General features: G+C 43.4%; 1 protein-coding gene across 2 annotated transcripts in view; it reads right to left on the bottom strand.

The window, feature by feature from the left end:
- Window positions 1–12991: 12991 nt before the first annotated feature.
- KCNQ4 (potassium voltage-gated channel subfamily Q member 4) overlaps window positions 12992–20441 on the bottom strand; it is a 327569-nt gene continuing 320119 nt past the window's right edge. For both annotated transcript variants that reach the window (XM_075336124.1, XM_075336126.1), the window contains exon 14: window positions 12992–19375. In XM_075336124.1, coding sequence (XP_075192239.1) covers window positions 19157–19375 — 219 coding nt within the window. In that variant the 3' untranslated portion in view covers window positions 12992–19156. The remainder of the gene's footprint in view (window positions 19376–20441) is intronic.

Here is a 20441-nt window from a genome sequence, read left to right as displayed (position 1 = left end):
AACATCTGACTTTAAGACAATCAGAAGTTGCGGACCAGAGCGGCGTTGGTAAAAGGTGAAGACGCCATAGGATGAGTAAATTACTAGGTGCAGGAAGCTTATATTAAAAGCACCAATCCAGCGCTGAAAATCCCCCTGCTAGAGTGATGCTTTATGTAACTTACTGAGAAGTCTTTATTAAAAATGTTCTATCACTTTGTTGCTCCCAATAATTTGTAAGTGCTTGACTTACCTGACCGCTTGTGCAAAAACATTGCAAATTTATCTCCCTTCTCTCAGTGTTAGAGATTACTGCAGGGAGGAACTTGCACACAAATCTCTAATTTGGAGACAGGAGAAAGAATATAATGGAGGACAGAGAAAGCAGGCTATAGAAATGAAGGGAAATAGGTGCAGGATAGAAGCTGTGTTAACATATTAGTTACAGAGAACCTCAACACTCAGGATACACCGAGGCCTCATGTACTGAAGCTATAATTCATGTTATTTGCAAATGGCTCTGCACCAAATGTGCCACATCCCAAGTCTTTAAATGAGGTGTACCAGTATGAGTAATTATGAAATATATTTTGAGGGCTTCTCATAGGAGTTATCCTTCCATATCTACCAGAATATTCAATTCAAGAATAAACGCTTTATCAGTTTTGTCTACTTCTCAGGAATATTAATACGAGAGCCACTGTGAAGATTTAATGTATTATGTTTAGTGTCTAATCGAAACAATGTTCTATAAGATATGAAGATATCATTGTCACTTGAACTACTTTAATACAAGATTGATGTCAGAAATATGACACATTCTACATTTGAAGGGGTTAGTGGCTGGTGTAAATGTACAAGGAAACTGTCTCCCAACAAGTGGGCCAGTGAAGGAGAAAGATTGTACAACACAGCCCCAATGGTAGAATCTATATAAACAATCTACTTTTCCTGTATGGTGACACAGGATGGTTATCCAGGCCAATTGGAGTTGTGCATACTTTCTTGTTTGTTGTAAGTCTGATATTTACTTATTATTTTGTTGTATATTAAGTACTGTACATTCTGTTTACTAACTAAACTTTATTAGTTTTGTCTTGTTGCACTAAAGAAAATATGTTGTCCCTATAGAACCTAAGTGGTAGCTTGTACATGCAACTTGTGTATGGCCTGTGGGACATTGTGTGCATGATTATCGCCCTATAGGTAATTAGTGGCAGCTTTGATTGTCTTGGGTGTGTGGACTAGTTTGGGGTATGTGTAGTGCTTAATCTTTAGATTGAGTGACGGGCGAGTGTGAGTTTGAGTTGTGTTGAACCTTTATTGTCTCATCCACATCAAGGAGGCAAGAGAGACCTGTCCATAACATGTCACTTCCAGCCTACATTCTTGGGAGATTCTCCCACAAAAGGGAAATCTGAAACTTGGATTTGCATATCAGGGAGTCTGAAAAGAAATGGAGAAATGAGGATTGTAGACAGACACTTGATGGTATTTTATTAAAGAGGTGGTTCACTACTCAGCATTAGTGGCCACATCATTGTAAAACTCATCGAAAAGGCTTCTCTCAAATACCTTGTGTAGTAAATTCTGCCTCTGAGTGGCGCTATTGTGGTCCGTTCATCCCCATCACATGACCCCGGGCTCTGTGACCTCCGAGATCCGGTGATATCACGTCAACTTCAAGTTGACCCAGCATCACTAAGGCGGGGCCCAGTCTCCCTGAGTGACTGGGTAAAGTTTCACCACTTGTCACAGCCCAGCATCTCTCCTTCGCTGCAGAGCAGCGCAAGCAGGAGCAATGCTGGGCTGTGATGTGCGGTGAAACATTGCCCACAGCCCAGTCACACAGGGAGACTGGGGCTGGCCTCGGAGATGTCGGTTCAACTGGAAGTTGACATGACAGAGTAGCACCCCCCTGGGGCTTTGGTCGCCACGGGGTGCTGCACCTCACCATATTAGCCACAAACCACAGGTGGCGTCATGAAAACAAACTTTATTCTGCCCTGTAAATAACAGCTCCATCTTTATTGACACCGCCGGGGTCATGGAACTGGGCCTGGCCGCTGTGACATTCCACCGCCTACACCGGCCCGGTGACGAGTAGCCCCCCAGACCCTGTAGGCGCATCAACATCACCGGATCTCAGAGGTCGTGATCACGTGATTGGGATGAGCAGTCCACAAGAGCACCGCTCAGAGGAAGAATGTACTGCATAAGGTATTTGAGAAAAGCCTTCCCTATGTTTTACATTGATGTGGCCACTAATGCTGAGTAGTGAACCACCCCTTTAACTAAACAGTTAAACTAAGTTTTCCATGTTAAAGGTGTCCCTGGCTGTTCAGCTGTTTTGTGCCATTTAATTGATGTTATTCAACTTGTTGAGAAGCTTTTAGGTAACATCCAACAGACTTTATTTACTGTATATCACAATTCAGCTTAGATTCTGAATGTCAACATCTTCACTTGTAACAATGGCTCACAGACTATGACAGTTGCGATGACAAGATATGTAAAATGTTTGCTGTTTAGTATAAATGTTGTCACTTGATAAACATTGCACACAGCATATCACTTTTAAAACACTTTTGCTTTTAAACCACTTTTTATCTATATCCTGCTGGTTTGTAATGATATGGATGAACTTCCTCTAAGCAAATATTCATTTTTATAACATAGTATCCCATAGCATTGCTTTTAAAGGAGACCTGTCGCCTCCAAAATGCTATTGATCACTTTATATAGAGAGAAACTTCAGGTAAATAGCATTTAAATAATATCGGGCTGGCTTAAGCTGGGTTTACACACTGCAACATCGCAAAGGACATCGCTGTAACGTCACCGGTTTTGTGACGTAACAGCGACCTCTCTAAGTCTCTGCTAAGTCTCTGGTGAGCTGTCAAACAGGCAAACCTGGCCAACAACTCAACAGCGATCCGGACCTGCAGAGCGACCTAGCTGGTTGTTGGGGACGTTAATAAGCAGCCTTTTGAAAGGGAAGTTGCTAACAAAGTCTCTGCAAAGTCTTCACACACTGAAACTTTCCAGCGATGCATGCTGCACAGCGGGAAACAAAGGACCTAGGAATGGTCCTGAATGATTTGTAACGATTACAACTTCACAGCAGGGGCCGGGTCGCTGATAGGTTTCACACACTGCAACATCGCAAACAACATCGCTATTGCGTCACAAAACCGGTGACGTTACAGCGATGTCGTTTGAGATGTTGCAGTGTGTAAACCCAGCTTTACAGGAGCAGCAGCTACAGGGAGAAAATTAAGTTTTATGCTCCCCGCAGTTGTTTGCTTCCAATCATTGCACAGTGCAGGGGTGTGCTAAAGTAATTGCTCACGCCTTTGGCACATGAGAGCCTTCAGCAAAGAGGGCCAATGAGAATTAGCTCAAGCGCGCATTAACGACCATTTTAGATGCCACTTTCAAAAATTGACATCTACTGTAAGTAATAAACAACAGTGTATAGATCTATCTTCAGCTACGAAAGATAGATACTGGCTGTGTAACTCTATCAATGCTTCTTAGCCCACTTCATATGCTCTGGGGCATTACCAAAGCTAAGGTTTTGTCAGGTATCTCAAGGGGAGGCAGAGGTGGGATTCATATTTTTAAAAACAGGTTTTCTGTTTGTGTGAATTAAACCATACCCCTTTTCACACCAAGTCTATTTCTGCAGATCACACCCAGGAACATGGCCGATTCTAACCCATAAAATAAAGGTACTGGTAACCAAAATTAAAGGCACATTATCCTGCAGTCTTATGTAACACCATAAATAACAAGTAGTGATAACTCAAAGTACGGACTGTGTAGAAGCTCTTAGAAAAAAAAAATATTTTAATTCATGAGATTACAGAATCTAAACAAATTACACACCATACACAAATGTTATTTGACAAGTTATGAACTCAGAATTAGGGCCAATAACAGTACAGAAATACAGAACCAAAACCACCATTGATACAGAGAAACAGCCCCAGAATTACACCAGTACATTAATACATTACCATAACCCCCATCTGTACAGATATACAGCATCAGAACCATGATGAGTGCATGAATACAGCTCTAGAACCACCGTCAGTACATAAATAAAGCACCAAACTCATCACCAGCATATGAATACAGTACCAGAACCATCATTAATAAAGCACCAGAACTACCATTAGTTCATGGAAAAAGCACCAGAACCACTATCAGTACAGGAAAACAGCACCAGAAACACCATCACAATTTGAATACAAAACCAGAACCACACTCAGTACATGAAAACATTATCAGAACCATCAGTGGTAAATGAATATAGCACCAGGACTATCATCAGTTCATAAAATAAACACAAGAATCACCATCTGTACATGAATACAGCTCCACTACTGATCTGTGCTGCGTAAAGTGCAGCCTGAAGGCCACATCCGTCCCTCTGGCAATTCCAGTCTGTCCTGTGAACTGAGACAGCTTAAGGACTCAAAACCGTGCACCACAGGCAGCATATGCCCTCTGCCTCCACAGGATATGGACAGTGGTAAATACATTGGTGGAGGAGGGGCTGCCAGATCCTTCTTCAACCAATTAGCATGTAAGGCAGCAGATGCAATGATGTCCCATCATCGCTTGTGCTATGCAGGGGGTTAGTGCAGCAGAGTGCCAGGACAACGGCAGTGAGGTGAGTATGTGGTGGTTGGGGACCTTTGTGGGGAACATACAGTAAATAGGATTCTATGTGGGGCTCATGTATATGTAGCGCCCCTGAAGCCATCAGGGTGCTACAAGGTTCTGCATCCCCACCAGGATGCAGGGCCTATCCCCTTAAGGACCCAGAACCCCTGTGCCGGTAACATCAAAAACACAGGTAATCCCAGTGTTCACCAACAAATCCCCCAAACAATGGTACCCAGCTATGGTGAGATCAATGGATGGCCGCCTAGAGGTGGAGCCACTCCAGTCCACTAGTTGACCAGGTGGGAGGGGCAGACTGTGGAGTGTAGTCAGTTGAGTAGTGACTGTAGAGGTGTGAAGGTGGAAGTGAAATGACTCCCTGACTCGGGTTAACAGTGACCTGATACCCAGGAGACGTGGTTGCCGGTGGAGTACTCCCGGAACAACGCACCGACGGGCACAGAACCCTAGGACAGGAAAGAGCTTTAAGCCGACCTGCTAACACCTGCACAGCAAAGGGGACCATCAAGGACCTTGCTGACCCTAAAGAATCCGAAGACTCAGTAGCAAAGGGAGAACTGGGGACAGGACCAGAGACTCCAACCCCACAGGGTTCACGCTACCGTCAGGCAGACAGAAGTGGACAAAGCACAGAACGGAGAGCCCCAGTGTTCTATACCATGGTGACACACCAGAGACAGGTGCAGGGGAAGAAGGTACCAAAGAAACCAGACTGGCACTGGGACGAAGGGGAACCTGGAGGCGAAACCAGACGGCCTCGGACAACCAGTTAACATCTCAAGTGAGTAAACCAGTTGCACTGAATACCTGTCTGGACTCCTTCTTCCAACCCCCACTGCACCATACACCCACTGGGGCAATACCCTACTTGCAGAGGGACTACAATACTAGCTACCAATACCATCAGCCCCAGTAGAGACATTCTGCAGCAGCGGCTCCCTATACTTAGCCGCAACACCGCAAGTAGCGTCACGTATAAACTTTATCCAATAATCCCCTGTAAATATCCCCATTACAAAAAGGGCCCAGGGCACGGAACCGGGTAACGGCCACCGCTGTGACATTTCCAATAGAGACTCTGCCCTGAACCGAGTACCCCATATCTCTGGGTGCTACATATATAGGAGGCTATGTGGGGGATCAAAATGTATATCGAAGGCTATGTGGGGCTCATGCTGTGTATAGGAGGCTATGTGGGGATCAAAGTATATAGGTTATGTGGGGCTCAAAGTGTTCAGGAGGCTATGTGAGGCTCATAAACCATATAGAAGGTTATTTGGGGCTCATAATGTATATAGGAGGCTATTTGGGGCCCATAATGTATATAGGAGGCTATGTGGGTCTCATACTGTATATAGAGGGACAATATGGGGGCTCACACTGTATATAGAAAGGCTATGTGGGAACTCACACTGTATATAAGGGGCTATGTGGGGGCACATTCTGTATATAGGAGGCTATATAGGTGTTTGCAATAAATATAAAGGGGCTATGTGGGGGATTACAGTGATTACAGAGGGGTTGGGGTGGGATCACGGGGCACCAATAGGTTGACATGGCAGCGCGGGTTTAGCTGATGACCCCTGACGCTGTCATGAGTCACTTCCTGTGAATGCCTGAGGAATACTAGCACTCAGAGGAAATTAGCATTTCTGATGATGATAACAATGCTTCAGCATAAGCGATCATACTGTACAGTGATAAAGTCCCCTAGGGGTACTAGTAAAATCATTAAAAAATGTAAAAAAAAAAAAATCTAAAAAAAATAAAAATTCAAATCACACCCCTTTCACCCCACTGAAGATAAAACAGTTAATTTTTTTTTTAAAAGAACATAATTGGTATCGCCAAGTTCAGAAATGCCCAATCTATCAAAGTATAAAATCAATTAAACTGATCAGGGAACCGGAGAGAGGCGACCAAGGATGTACCAGATGCAATAACAAGGTTAAGGTGCAATAACAGGTGATCAAAACATCGCATGTACCCAAAAATGGTATCATTAAAAATGTCAGCTCAAGACGAAAAAAATATGCCGCACTGAGCCACAGTTCCCGTAAAATAAGAACGCTTCGGGTCTCGGAAAATAGTGACAAAGCGCAATTCTTTTTTACAAACTTCTGAATTTTTTGCACCACTTAGATAAAAGTAAAACTATACATGTTTGGTATATATGAACTTGGATTGACCTGAGGAATGATAATGCCAAGTAAGCTTTCAAAATAGTGAAAAATTTATGTTTGCAATTTCACCGCATTTTGAATTTTATTTCCCTTTTTCAAGTACAATATGGAGCAAAAAGAATGATGTTGTTCAAAAGTGAAACTCATCCAGTAAAAAACAAGCCATCATATGGCAAAATTGATGGAAAAATAAAAAGTTATGGCTCTTGTAAGAAGGGGAGGAAAAAACAAAAGCGAAAAACTGAAAATCGCCAGAGGGTGAAGGTGTTAATGTCAAAACCGCTGGCAACAAAAGTAAGTATAGTCTAAGGCGGGCTTTGCACGTTGCGACATCGCAAGCCGATGCTGCGATGTCGCACGCGATAGTCCCCGCCCCCGTCGCAGTTACGATATCTTGTGATAGCTGGAGTAGCGAAAATTATCGCTACGCCAGCTTCACATGCACTCACCTGCCCTGCGACCGTCGCTCTGGCCGGCGACCCGCCTCCTTCCTAAGGGGGCGGGTCGTGCGGCGTCATAGCGACATCACACAGCAGGCGGCCAATAGCGGCGGAGGGGCGGAGATGAGCAGGATGTAAACATCCTGCCCACCTCCTTCCTTCCGCATAGCCGCCGGCGGCAGGTAAGGAGATGTTCCTCGCTCCTGCGGCTTTATACACAGCGATGTGTGCAGCCGCAGGAGCGAGGAACAACATCGTACCTGTCGCTGCAGCATAATTATGAAAAAGTCGGAGCCTGCAACGATGATACGATAACGACGCTTTTGCGCTCGTTAATCGTATCATCTAGCATTTACACACTACGATCTCGAAAGTGACGCCGGAAGTGCATCACTTTCGATTTGACGCCACTGACATCGCATGTGCGATGTTGCAACGTGCAAAGCCGCCCTTAAAGTGAAAATGGCGAAATTGTGCACAATTAGCCATTTTCCTTTCCCGGTGTCATATTATTCATTAGTGTTACAAGGTCTCAGATGTGAATGGGGAGCAGGTGTGTTAAATTTGGTGTTATCGCTCACACACTCTCTCATACTGGTCACTGGAAGTTCAACATGGCACCTCATAGTAAAGAATTCTTTGAAGATCTGAAAAAAAAAATTGTTGCTCTACATAAAGATGTCCAAGGCTATAAGAAGATTCCCAACACCCTGAGACTGAGCTGAAGCACAGTGGCCAAGACCATACAGCAGTTTAACAAGACAAGTTCCACACAGAACAGGCCTCGACAATGTTGACCAAAGAAGATGAGTGCACGTGCTTAGCGTCATATCCAGAGATTGTATTTTCAAAAATAGAAGTAAACTATATGGGAGAGAAAAGGCGCAATAGGGTCTTACCCGATATATTGGGCAAAATCATAAAGAAGTGATGCACTCACCTGATCGGGTTGTGCCTATCACAACTCCTTTAACAGCAAAAGTGAGAGCCCAAGCAGTCCAGCAGCAGCCCTGTTACACAAGTGGAACATCAAAGGAAAAACTGGAGAAAACAGGTTTTTTGCCGCGCTTGAAGACCGCAGACACTGATGTCAGAACAGATGATTCTTTTATTATTTAATTCCTACGCGTTCGGGGTCTCCGAAACGCGTAGGAATGAAATAATAAAAGAATCATCTGTTCTGACATCAGTGTCTGTGGTCTTCAAGCGCGGCAAAAAACCTGTTTTCTCCAGTTTTTCCTTTGATGTTCCAAAAATAGAAGTATGAGTGCTGCCAGCATTGCTCCAGAGGCTAAAGGGATGGGGGTCAACCTGTCAATGCTCAGACAATATGCCGCACACCCTTCATCAAATTGGTATGCATGGCTGTCATACCAGAAGGAAGCCTCTTCTAAAGATGATGCACAACAGAGAGAGGTAGAAAAGGACTTTTGTTCACCGCGCCAATGATCACTGATGAATTTGTCAGATTAATGTAACTTTATTTTGCACAGGTCTACGCGTTTCTGGAGGCTCAGCTCCCTTCTTCAGGACCGACAGGCACAAGAAACATCAAATCTCTAAATCTCTACAGGTCTACGCATTTCTGGAGGCTCAGCTCCCTTCTTCAGGATCGACAGGCACAAGAAACATCAAATCTCTGAAAAAAGATGATGCACAAGAAAGCCCGGAAACAGTTTGCTAAAGACAAGCAGACTGAGGACATGAATTACTGGAACCATGTCTTATTGTCTTCTGAGACTAAAATTTACTTATTTGATTCAGATGATCTCAAGCATGTGTGGCAGCAAACAGATGAGGAGTACAAGACAAGTGTGTCTTGCATACAGTCAAATATGGTGGTGGGAGTGTCATGGTTTGGGGCTGCATGAGTGCTGCTGTAGAGAGCTACAGTTCATTAATGGAACCAAAAATGCCAACATGTACTGTGACATATTGAAGCAGAGTTTACCTTTGGAAACAGGACCACAAGGCAGTTTTTCAACATAACGAACTCAAACACGATCACTGCCTTGCTAATGAAACGGAGGGTAAAGCTGCTCCACTGGAAAAGCATGTCTCCAGACCTAAACCCTATTGAGCATCTGTGGGGCATTCTTAAATGGAAGGTGGAGGAGCGCAAGATCTCTAACATCCATCAACTCAGTGATATCATCGTGAAGGCGTGGAAGAGGATCCAGTTGCAATCTGTGAAGCTCTAGTGAACTTGATGCCCAAGAGAGTTAAAGGGCTTTTCCCACAAACAATGTTCAGTTTAAAGTTGATTTTAATCAACAGATCTTGGAATAATAAGTTCCATAATTGGATGTGTTTAAAAAAAAATAAATAAATGTTCCTGTACTGAGATAATATATATATACTGTATATGTCCATGCTGTGTACTGTGTAATGGCTGTTTCTGACCGTGCACAGAACAGGGTCTGATCATGCCACATCTCTTGTGTGGGGAGGAAGTAATAAAGTATACAAATGTTACAACATGGGATCGCAAATTATTCTTTCTATGAGGTAAAATATTTTTTTAATAACAGGCAGGGAAATGCTTTACCTAAAAAAAAAAAAAAAAAGAATTGATCCCCCACTGTGCTATCTGTGTACTCTCTTTTGCTTCCTCCCGGGCCCAGAAAATGTGATATGATCAGACCATGTCCCTGTATGGTCAGACACGGCTATTACACAGTACAAAACAGGGGGCCATTTATAAGATTATCTCAGCACAGGAACATTTTTTTTTAAATACATCCAATTGTATAAATTGTTATTTAGGTGCTGCATTTCTAACACGCCCCTATCACGTGACAGAACTGACTCATACCTGGAAGGAGCCCATATAGTCTAGCATCTACAGAGGCAGAGGCCAGGCAGTAGAAGGGAGGGAATAGATGGCAAAACCCGACCCACATATTAGCTATTCGGCAGCTGCTATCAATAAAAAAAGCTGTACATTTCTGTAACTTTACTTGCCTATATTTCAAAAACTATACATCCAATCTGACAACTAAAGGTATGTATAGAATCAGCATGATAGTGCCAGTATAGCACTGACTTTAGTTTGTATATGAAAATCCCGGTGATTAGTTCCCTTTAAATAACAAGACTTCAAGTATAGTGAGAAGAATTAAAACCTAGTGACTATATAATTTACTGAACATCAGTGTATATAAATGTATCCATGAATGTAATATATATGAGTATATACTTCTATATGACAATAGATGCAAACATATGCACATAAGTTATACCAATGGAACATTGAGAGACAATATAGACAGCATAGGTGCTAGATTCTTATTTGAATATATTTTTAAAGTTTGGGACCCTATCCGTGCATCTAAAAATTCGTGGAGTGCCATACTTCTTTTACTGTATGTTTATGTTGCGCCCATGCATCTTCAGGCACCACAGGGTGCTGCACCTCACATGATGCGTAGTATTAATCTCGTATACAGAGGAGGTTGTCACCGGTAATAACCAAGAACACACACAACCAACACATAACATTGGAGCTCTTCCACTGAGACTGGGCTAGGGTAGGTGCTGGGGTGGCCATCACGAGGTATGGGACCTCTTTCCCACTAGTTCAGGAACCCGGGAGGCGGGGCACCAACAGGGTAGTTAGGAGCCATCTCACACAGTAGTCAGTCAGCTCTTCCGGGCGCAGCAAGCGCCAGGTCGCACTCAGGAGGAGATAAGCAAAGACACGGACGGTTCGGGGCCCGTGGTCTGGAATCTCAACCCGGGGTCTTAGGACAGAAGGGGAATCCCAGGGTTCGTGGGGAGTGCAGAAGGCACCTGTGACCCGTTCCACGACCTGGGGTGGAGGGAAACCATCGAAAGGTGACGCACAGAAGGAAACAACGGCTTCGACCTCTGAAGTATCCGGGATCGGCTGAAGCCCATCACAGCGCAACCTGGTATTCCAACGGCGGTGTGCTTCCAGTGAGTAAAAGAACTTGAACTGCATCCCTCTGTGTTGTCCTGTTACTGCCGGCGCTCTCAACATCACGCCCCTTCGCCATAGGCGACTACCACCACCATCATCCTCCCTGGGGCCAAGCTATACCTGTGGAGAGCTGTAACACCTGAGCTGCGTCACCATCCGCCCCAGCACAGAAGTTCCGCAGCGGCGGCTAATAATTGGCCGCACAACACGGGTGGCGTCATGAACAAGTACTCCCGTCATCCCCATCGCCATCTTTAATGACACCACCGGGGTCCGGAACCGGGCAAGGCCACTGCGGTGACCCAGGAGAAAGACCGCAGTCCGGTGACGGGTAACCTCCGACCCTGTGGGCATGTCAACTTGGTGTCACAAACAGGATTTCGTGCCCACAACCGCGGGTATGGTGCACCTATAGACTGTATATTAAGAGACTGTACACGGGTGGCCATTGAAAACGACAGGCACCATGTGTAATCACCCGGTCTGGGTGTGTCCGCCCTTTGTGGGCTAGGTGACAGAATGGCACGAACTGCTGTGCCCGCCCACCAAGGCCAGGGAGGAGAAACGAAACTTAGCATGAAAAACTGTCGGCCCCCCCTGGAGAGTGCATAAGAATGGGCTAACTGCGCAGCCAGGCACCGGATGCAAGATGGCGGAGAGCAACCAGACCACCCAGGACCTATGAACGCTTGTTTGTGCTGCAGGTATTTATAAATGTGGATACTACATATACATACAGTATTTGAGAAACATAATACATGTTACAAACACACACATATACACACAATGCATGATACACACAATACGTGACAAACACAACAGATAGCACAAACACAATGAATGACACACACAATGCCTGACACACACACACACACGTTAGAATACTTACCAGTCTGTTTCTTTTTAAATTCTTTTAGGCTCCCGCATGGTATAGGACTTGTGGTGACATCACGGCCACTTGACTGTGTTGTCACCAAAGGTCCTGAAATTCTCTCAACATTGGAAACTAGACCGATAATGCAGGACTGCTATTATCAATGTAGTTTCTGCTGTAAACGCAGGAGGCCCCAAAGAGTGGGAACCTTTAGTAATTGCCCAGTTTGAGCACAACTAATGCCGGCCCTGGGCATATGTGTCAACCATGCCTAACAAAAGCAGATAGTACTTTAAGCAGTACCCCAGAAACTTTTGAAAACCCCTATCAGACAATTGTTTTATACACGATTAAGATCTAGAGGGGAATGGTAAAATATTCTGCTTACTTTTAAGTTCCCCTGTAGTACTTAGATACAATACGATTTCCAGAAGCCAGTATGTAGGAGCTTTTTTCTGCCATCTTGTGGCTAATACCAGTATTAGTATTTTATTCTCCAGTAGATACGACAATATATATTTTTTTCTATTTATGATAATTGCTAATCGTAATTGCATACACAGAATAAATCTCATGTCTTCACAGGTGACAACTTCAGAAGGATGAAGTCTTGGCACATTTTATATTAATGGTTGGATTAGGTCTGCAGATTGACATTCTTTGTCTCTAGCTGCCTACTTACCATACCTCTGGGCTGCCTCTTTAGTATGGATGTGCAATAGAGTGTACACATAAAGATTTGCATATACTGCTGGCAATATTTATACTGTCCCCAGAGACAATGTAACTAGCCACGCAGCTCCGCTGTATGAAAATAAATAAAACAGAGACATTCAACTTTTTAAGCAAAATTTTAATGAAATCAATAAATTAGTGAGGTACATATTTGTTCTATTGCAAACGCATCTATTTCCAAGTCAAGTTTCAGTAGCTTAAAGCATTCTCCTAACCATGTTCTAACTACAGTTATTCTTCCCCTTAGGAATTGATTCCTCTTTCTGGTGATCTTGCAGGGTGAGGAAGACGCAGGTAAATGTCTGTTATTGGGGAAAGCTTCTTACATTGGATGCAGAACCTAGGTCCATGCCTGTGCATGCATAGCATTCAAGAAAACAATGCAGGATCCTATCATAACTCCAACACCAGAATGCAGGGGACACCAACCAGAGAGGACACCTTAGTACAGGCAAGGAGTCGACGAGTGAGACTTCATGATTAAATCTCATCAACAAATCCTTACTTTTCAACAGGGACAAAATTCTGCATTGAGAAGAAGATTGTTATGGGAATCATAGCCAAATATAAAACTAGCTATATTTTTGAGCATTCATATCAATACACTATAAAAACTTACTGTTTGGGACAATAACATCACACAAGCACTAGGTGCCCTTCTGTAGTTTGTGCCTAATGTTTGTGCCACCTGCATTGCTTTCAACATCCAACAGGAGGCAGCAAAAACATTGTAAAATGCATCCTGGTATAGGATATATTCTGACTACAAATGATTCTTTTACAATGTGCAGTGCATTTCTATGCGTCTTAATAAAGGATAGGCCACATACAAGATGTTTCATGGCAGTGTTTCATACTGCTGCCCCTTTACTACCCCTTGAGTCATGGTCTGTACATTTTTCCTTTTAATTAGTAAAAGGATCCTAGTCAAAGTGTGTGCCCTGCACATAGTAAATACTCCTCCTTGATGTAAATGATGCACGATCCAATGAAAAGCTGAATTCAGTTTTCCGTTTTATAAAGAATGCATCTGAATAAGTCCAGGTTTCTTCTTTGTAAGACTAGTAACACCAATGTCAAAGACAAGGGACATTCTCTATGGAAGTGTTCAGACTACTACTGGACTTCAGCTTTACCTTCATGGTAGGTCAGCAAGTACTGGTCCAAAGCCAGCTGTAAGCCCACAGATAAGATACTTCATCTGGATGTCTTCCTGCTCATCAGCGAATGGTGACCTGTGAGTATTAGGGCCCCGTCACACTAAGCAACATCGCTAGCAACATCGCTAGCAACATCGCTGCTAACGAACAACTTTTGTGACGTTGCTAGCGATGTTGCTGTGTGTGACATCCAGCAACAACCTGGCCCCTGCTGTGAGGTCGTTAGTTGTTGCCGAATGGCCTGGGCCATTTTTTAGTTGTTGCTGTCCCGCTGTGAAGCACAGATCGCTGTGTGTGACAGCGAGACAGCAACAACTAAATGTGCAGGCAGCAGGAGCCGGCTTCTGCGGACACTGGTAACCACGGTAAACATCGGGTAACCAAGAAGCCCTGTCCTTGGTTACCCGATATTTACCTTTGTTACCAGCCTCCGCCGCTCTCACTGTCAGTGCCGGCTCCTGCTCCTTGAACGTGTAGCAGAGTACACATCGGGTAGTTAACCCAATGTGTGCTGTAACTAGGAGAGCAGGGAGCCAGTGCTAAGCAGTGTGCGCTGCTCCCTGCTCTGTGCACATTTAGCTGCAGTACACATCGGGTAATTAACCCGATGTGTGCTGTAGCTAGGAGAGCAGGGAGCCAGCGCTAAGCAGTGTGCGCTGCTCCCTGCTCTGTGCACATGTAGCTGCAGCACACATCGGGTAATTAACCCGATGTGTGCTGTAACTAGGAGAGCAGGGAGCCAGCGCTAAGCGGTGTGCGCTGCTCCCTGCTCTCTGCACGTGTAGCTGCGTGCGCTGGTAACCAAGGTAAATATCAGGTTGGTTACCCGATATTTACCTTAGTTACCAAGCGCAGCATCTTCCATGCGGCGCTGCTGGCTGGGGGCTGGTCACTGGTTGCTGGTGAGCTCACCAGCAACTCGTGTAGCGACGCTCCAGCGATCCCTGCCAGGTCAGGTTGCTGGTGGGATCGCTGGAGCGTCGCAGTGTGACATCTCACCAGCAACCTCCTAGCGACTTATCAGCGATCCCTATCAGGTTGGATCGTTGTTGGGATCGCTGGTAAGTTGTTTAGTGTGACTGGGCCTTTAGGTTACTGCTCCTAATGTCTGAGGACTTCAGTTCTTTTAAACAATTTTTTATCTCTACTGGCTAACACGTACAAAGATATATTTTACCTGTAACCTAATGTTTGCAGGCAGACCATGGTGATAGCAGATAGTTGAAGATAAGCGGACAGAGGATAATTGGCCTATAGACGTCTTATAGACTCAACTTACCATATGAACTAACACCAACATTAATTGGCTATTGCAACCACTTCAATATTTGTCTTTACATTTGGAATTACATGGAACATAAAAAAACCTAGGCTGAAGGGTCCTGGGGCTCGCCGAATGTGAAGATGTTTCAGGTGCAAGGCTGCATGACAAAGGTTTCTAGTTCACCCAGTAGTAGAAAAGGACTGGGAACCTTGTAAAATACTGACGAAAGAGGACAATAGTCTGCAGTGAGGTAGATAACAAGAATTCATGAACTATCAGACATTTACCTCTGACTGTTTCCACTACACAAGGGAGAGGACCACAATCCTCTCTTCTTACGTTATTAAATAATGGAGTGCTGTAATTAAAGTAGGATTTGGTGAACAGTACAAATTAGTGAAATAGAAATCACACATTGTCACAAGGGAGACATTTTGGTCAGTTTTGCTGAAAGGAAATGTAACTTTTTTTTGTGTTGTAAAGACTTTTGCAGTACATAGCTTCAGGCTGTCCCAATTTCAGCAAGAGTGACCTACTTTTAGCAACTGTGTATCAGGTCCCGCAGTATTCAGTGCATCTTTCTGTAGTACTAAGAAAAAAGTACATCGATTTAAGACTTCTTACATAGGAGGCTTGCCATTATCAGTTTGTTTGTAAATCAGAATACATCCTGGGTGTCTTCTTCTGATCTTATGACTTGACTTTCATACAGGACTCCATGATGACAAGGGTAGGTAAATGGGTCGAATTCTAGTAATACAACTTGCAAGATTTGGTGACAGGTTCCTTTTTCTGATCAGAAATACACATTTCTGTAATCCAGTTATGTATTATGAGATCAGATAACTCAGGCTTTGCAGCAGCTTGCCGGCTTAGGGCAAGAGGTGATGGAAATGACTAGATGGCAAGCACAACTACCGGTAAACCTGTGGAGAAGGGATGAAGCAGGAACATGCTTAGGATGTGGGAGGTCATGCCATGTGCTATGGGAAGAGGACGGAAGACAGAGCAATGCAGGGAAGCACAATGCTTTGCATATATTTAAATATTGCTTCTCCTAGAGAGACAGCTGTGCAAATAATATTAGTCATTGACCAGGGCACATACCCCATGTACATACTCAGAATATATTACATCCTACCATACACATTCCACTCCCTCACACACACACAATAACTGCAGATCCATGCATGTACAACCATCTCAGAAATGGGGGTTTGTGTAAAGATATTCCCATTATTCGGCTTCCCATATGGACATACATTAGCATCCATTTGGTGTATTTTTAGCTCCACAGAAGCCTAGAGGCTAAAACATAAAATAGTAGCTAGAGGAACTATATGTAGTGAGTGCCCGCATGCCTTAAATAGCATTTTCTCATGATATACATTATTTACACAGGGTTTATGTGACACATACCACACCCGGCAATCTCTGTGCATGGTTGTCTGCTAGAGGTAAATGAAGAAACACTTCCAGCAAACTTTTAATAGTCTAATCCTTTTCTAATATGTATGTTAATCATTGTTAATGCAATAAAATACTTACCCTGGTACCAAGTGTCGCTCCTGTCCTCTTCTGGGTCACATGAGTGCTCATCTTTGGGAACTGCTCTGTGGGGTGGTGCTACTTCCACCAAAGTAAACCTAAGAGACGGGCTCCATAGACTTGCATTGTAAAAACGACTTCTAGTCCACATATACACCCTGTGTGAACTGGCTAATCTGAAGTCACATGATCTAGAAAAGGAGTGGAGTAGCACTAGCAGTCAGGGAGACTGCTATTAGTAAGTATTTTAATGCACATATACTACATTACATATATATTAAGAAAAGATTAGGGGAACACATTTTTTGCTGGTAGTGCTTCCTTACCTGAAGTAACTTCATGATTGAATGATTTTAACTATTCCTGGGACTGTTTAATAGTTAACCAAAGTTCATGAATTGAGGTTGTATGTAAAAATAACATTGCCTTTTTCACACCGACCACTAGATCCTATATTAGACTCCTACTTCTTGTTCTTCACATGGAAATGAGTTGCAATCAGATGCTGTATATGGACGATGATGGCATCACAATGCTCGAACTGGTCGGAGGCTCTCCTGACCTGAATATGACAGCTGCCTAGAAATACACGCTGTCAGGCTCGGGTCAGGAGAGCTGTCGGCCAGTCCGGGCAATCTGTTGTCACAATCATCTGTGTTATATGGCCATCTGACTGTGCCCATTGATTGAAAGATAAAGGTGAACGAGCCTTCTTAAGAACGCTTGTTCACAGTGTGAAATGATCTTTTGCACAGAGCAGAAGATCTTTAACAGTGCATTGCCTTCTGTAAACAGAGGGCCATGGCTGCCTATATGCATAGAGCGATTTATTACACATCGCTCACGGTGCATCGTTTACTTCAGCCTGCCAGTGTACAAAGGTTATTAAACTACTGAGATTGGTGAGGGTTTAACGAGTGGTGGTTGCTTTAGTGTCACCGATAGGTCATTTTCTGTTGGCATATTCCTCTTTAGACCTTTAGTGCCATGAGTGGTTTTGGTGTTATAAACAGCAGAAACAAAATTATACCCTAGTTTATACTCCTTTATACAGTTCTAAATATTTTCCTGTGTAAGTCATTGTATTACTCTAGGCTCATGGGTAAAGGTACAACATGAACAGTTGTATATACAAAGTCCAATGTAATTTCATCAGTCCACAATCCTATTAAAATATATCTTTAAACCGCTAGGTGTATTCGGTTTAATACACCAAGCAAAAAATGCAGTGTGTAAAGTAAATGACCTGTAATAAGAGCTATTCTGTTATACTCTATTTTCCTTTATGTAAGCCATAAAATGGGGCTGGAAAAGTTTTACAGACTGTATTATACAGATTGTTTGTCCCGGCCCAAATATGGAAATCTTCCATTATTGTACATGCTATTTACTTCTGTAAACAACACTACACTTTTCTTTCCAGAAGTGGAGATCATGGACATGAACTACACTCTCATCATGTTCATATGTACAAATCATTCAGGTTCATTCAATTTACAATATATTGATGCACATATATAATTACACAAACGCCCCATTACAAAAGTTAGGTCATATTACATTCTTACATAATGTCAATTCATTCATCACACGAGCACACATCTCGGTAACGTGTAGACATCCATACAGTTCTCTATCAGCCTATTTTATTTCCACTCCAGCAGATGGCAGAAACTGATAAGGAAGATGCTCCTTTACCTCTGGAGATGAAGCTTGAATCATTGTAATCCATGCATAAATCAGCTTGTCTCAGTGTCTCGGCTGGGCAAAATACCTCCCTTCAAAAATCAACCAGAAGTAAGAAGCTCAAGTTTGGTGTGCACCAGTGCACGTGCTGCCCCACACTCAGGAGATGAAAGATTGACAGGAGCAGCATCTGCATAATAAGATCTTTGAGGCACTTTCTACAGGCTGAGTGCTGTAAAACTGGCACCCGCCAACTTAGCAAGACATAAAAGCAAGAACGGACAATGCAGAAATTCAGTGGATTGCTAACAGTGGCCACAGTGCAGCTCAATATTGTGACCTTATAACATGATATTTCAGACTCACGAACCTCTCCTAACCATAAGACAGCACAGTCCAGAGAGAAAATATGGCTCCACAAGTCCGTCTCACCTCTCTGTGACCAAACTGGACTCCATTCCCAGAAGTCTTGAAATTGCATAATAATAATCTATATTCATGATGTTATAAGATGCAGAGAGCACTGGATCCAAATCAGCCGTGAAATGGTATCAGTTTCTATAGCTGTATTGGAAAACCTGTGACTCTACCAATTACCGGTAGAGAAGCTGGAGGCACAAGGCAACTCTACTCCTGTATTGCGGGTCCTTCAGTCCAAGTTAGTGCTGTCAGAACGAGAAATATTCAATGTCTGTGCAGACACTGATATGTCAATATGATCCACAGGACTATGGTAATCAGATGTCATATCATGGTCTATCAGTGGCAATTGCATGGAGGTCAATGTAGAGGAGCTGGTAGGGCCCTTCTTCAGACAATGAGAATAAAAACCAAGGAGGACATCAAGCTTCTCTTCAATGGATTGAACCTGTAATAAAAAGAAACATCTTAGATTGTTCTGATGTGGTCTAATAATTATGGGTCTATAAAAATGTAAGAGATCATTGATCCAATTATATAGCAGCTGTAATATCCAGTCTGTAATACATTCCAGCTTGACCGTAGGTTTTGTGACCCAATCTAACAGCCTCGTATACATCTATGATGCTGTGAGTTCAGATGACAAGACCTACATTTGGATGAGAAAATACGACTATAATGAAATTGTCTGAATTAGACCTTCAGGAATTCAGGAAAACTACAGTAGATCTTTGGCATATGTGTAAGTTTTCAGTCAATGCACTATATAAATCTTACTTTATGCTGTATTTTTTCCTTTGTGCGTTCTTTTACTGGAGGGGTACAAGAAGAGTGTTTTATTGATCAGATACACATGTATCTGCTTTTTGCAGTTTGTGTTGATTTATTTAAATGGTTCTCTTAAAGGATTTTTTATTGGAAATCTTTCTTTGAAAAACAAAAGACACTTCAATATGAATGTGTTCAAATGTTGCAATCGCATTGTGGGCACAGTCCATTTTTTTGCTATGGCTTTTGAAATTGTGGACAAAACAGCAATGTGTTTGCCCTGATTATTTGAACTAAAGGCCACTTTACACACAACGACATTGCTAACGAGCTGTCGTTGGGGGTCACGGAATTCGTGACGCACATCCGGCCTCGTTAGCGATGTCGTTTCGTGTGAAACGTACGAACGACCGCTAACGATCAAAAATACTCACCTTATCGTTGATATGTCGTTCTAATCTCAAATATCGTTGCTGCTTTTGGATGCAGGTTGTTCGTCGTTCCTGAGGCAGCACACATCGCTACGTGTGACACCCCAGGAACGAGGAACAACACCTTACCTGCGTCCTCCGGCAACGAGGTGGGCGTCACTTTCTTTCGCTTGCTCTCCGCACCTCCGCTTCTATTGGATGGCTGCCGTGTGACGCCGCATGAACCGCCCCCTTAGAAAGGAGGCGGTTCGCCGGGCACAGCAACATCGCTAGGCAGGTAAGTGTGTGTGACAGGTCCTAGCGATGTTGTGCACC

This window comes from Anomaloglossus baeobatrachus, chromosome 2, assembly GCF_048569485.1.
Source record: "Anomaloglossus baeobatrachus isolate aAnoBae1 chromosome 2, aAnoBae1.hap1, whole genome shotgun sequence".
NCBI classification, from domain to species: Eukaryota; Metazoa; Chordata; class Amphibia; order Anura; family Aromobatidae; genus Anomaloglossus; species Anomaloglossus baeobatrachus.
This window is presented reverse-complemented; position numbering and strand designations above follow the sequence as displayed.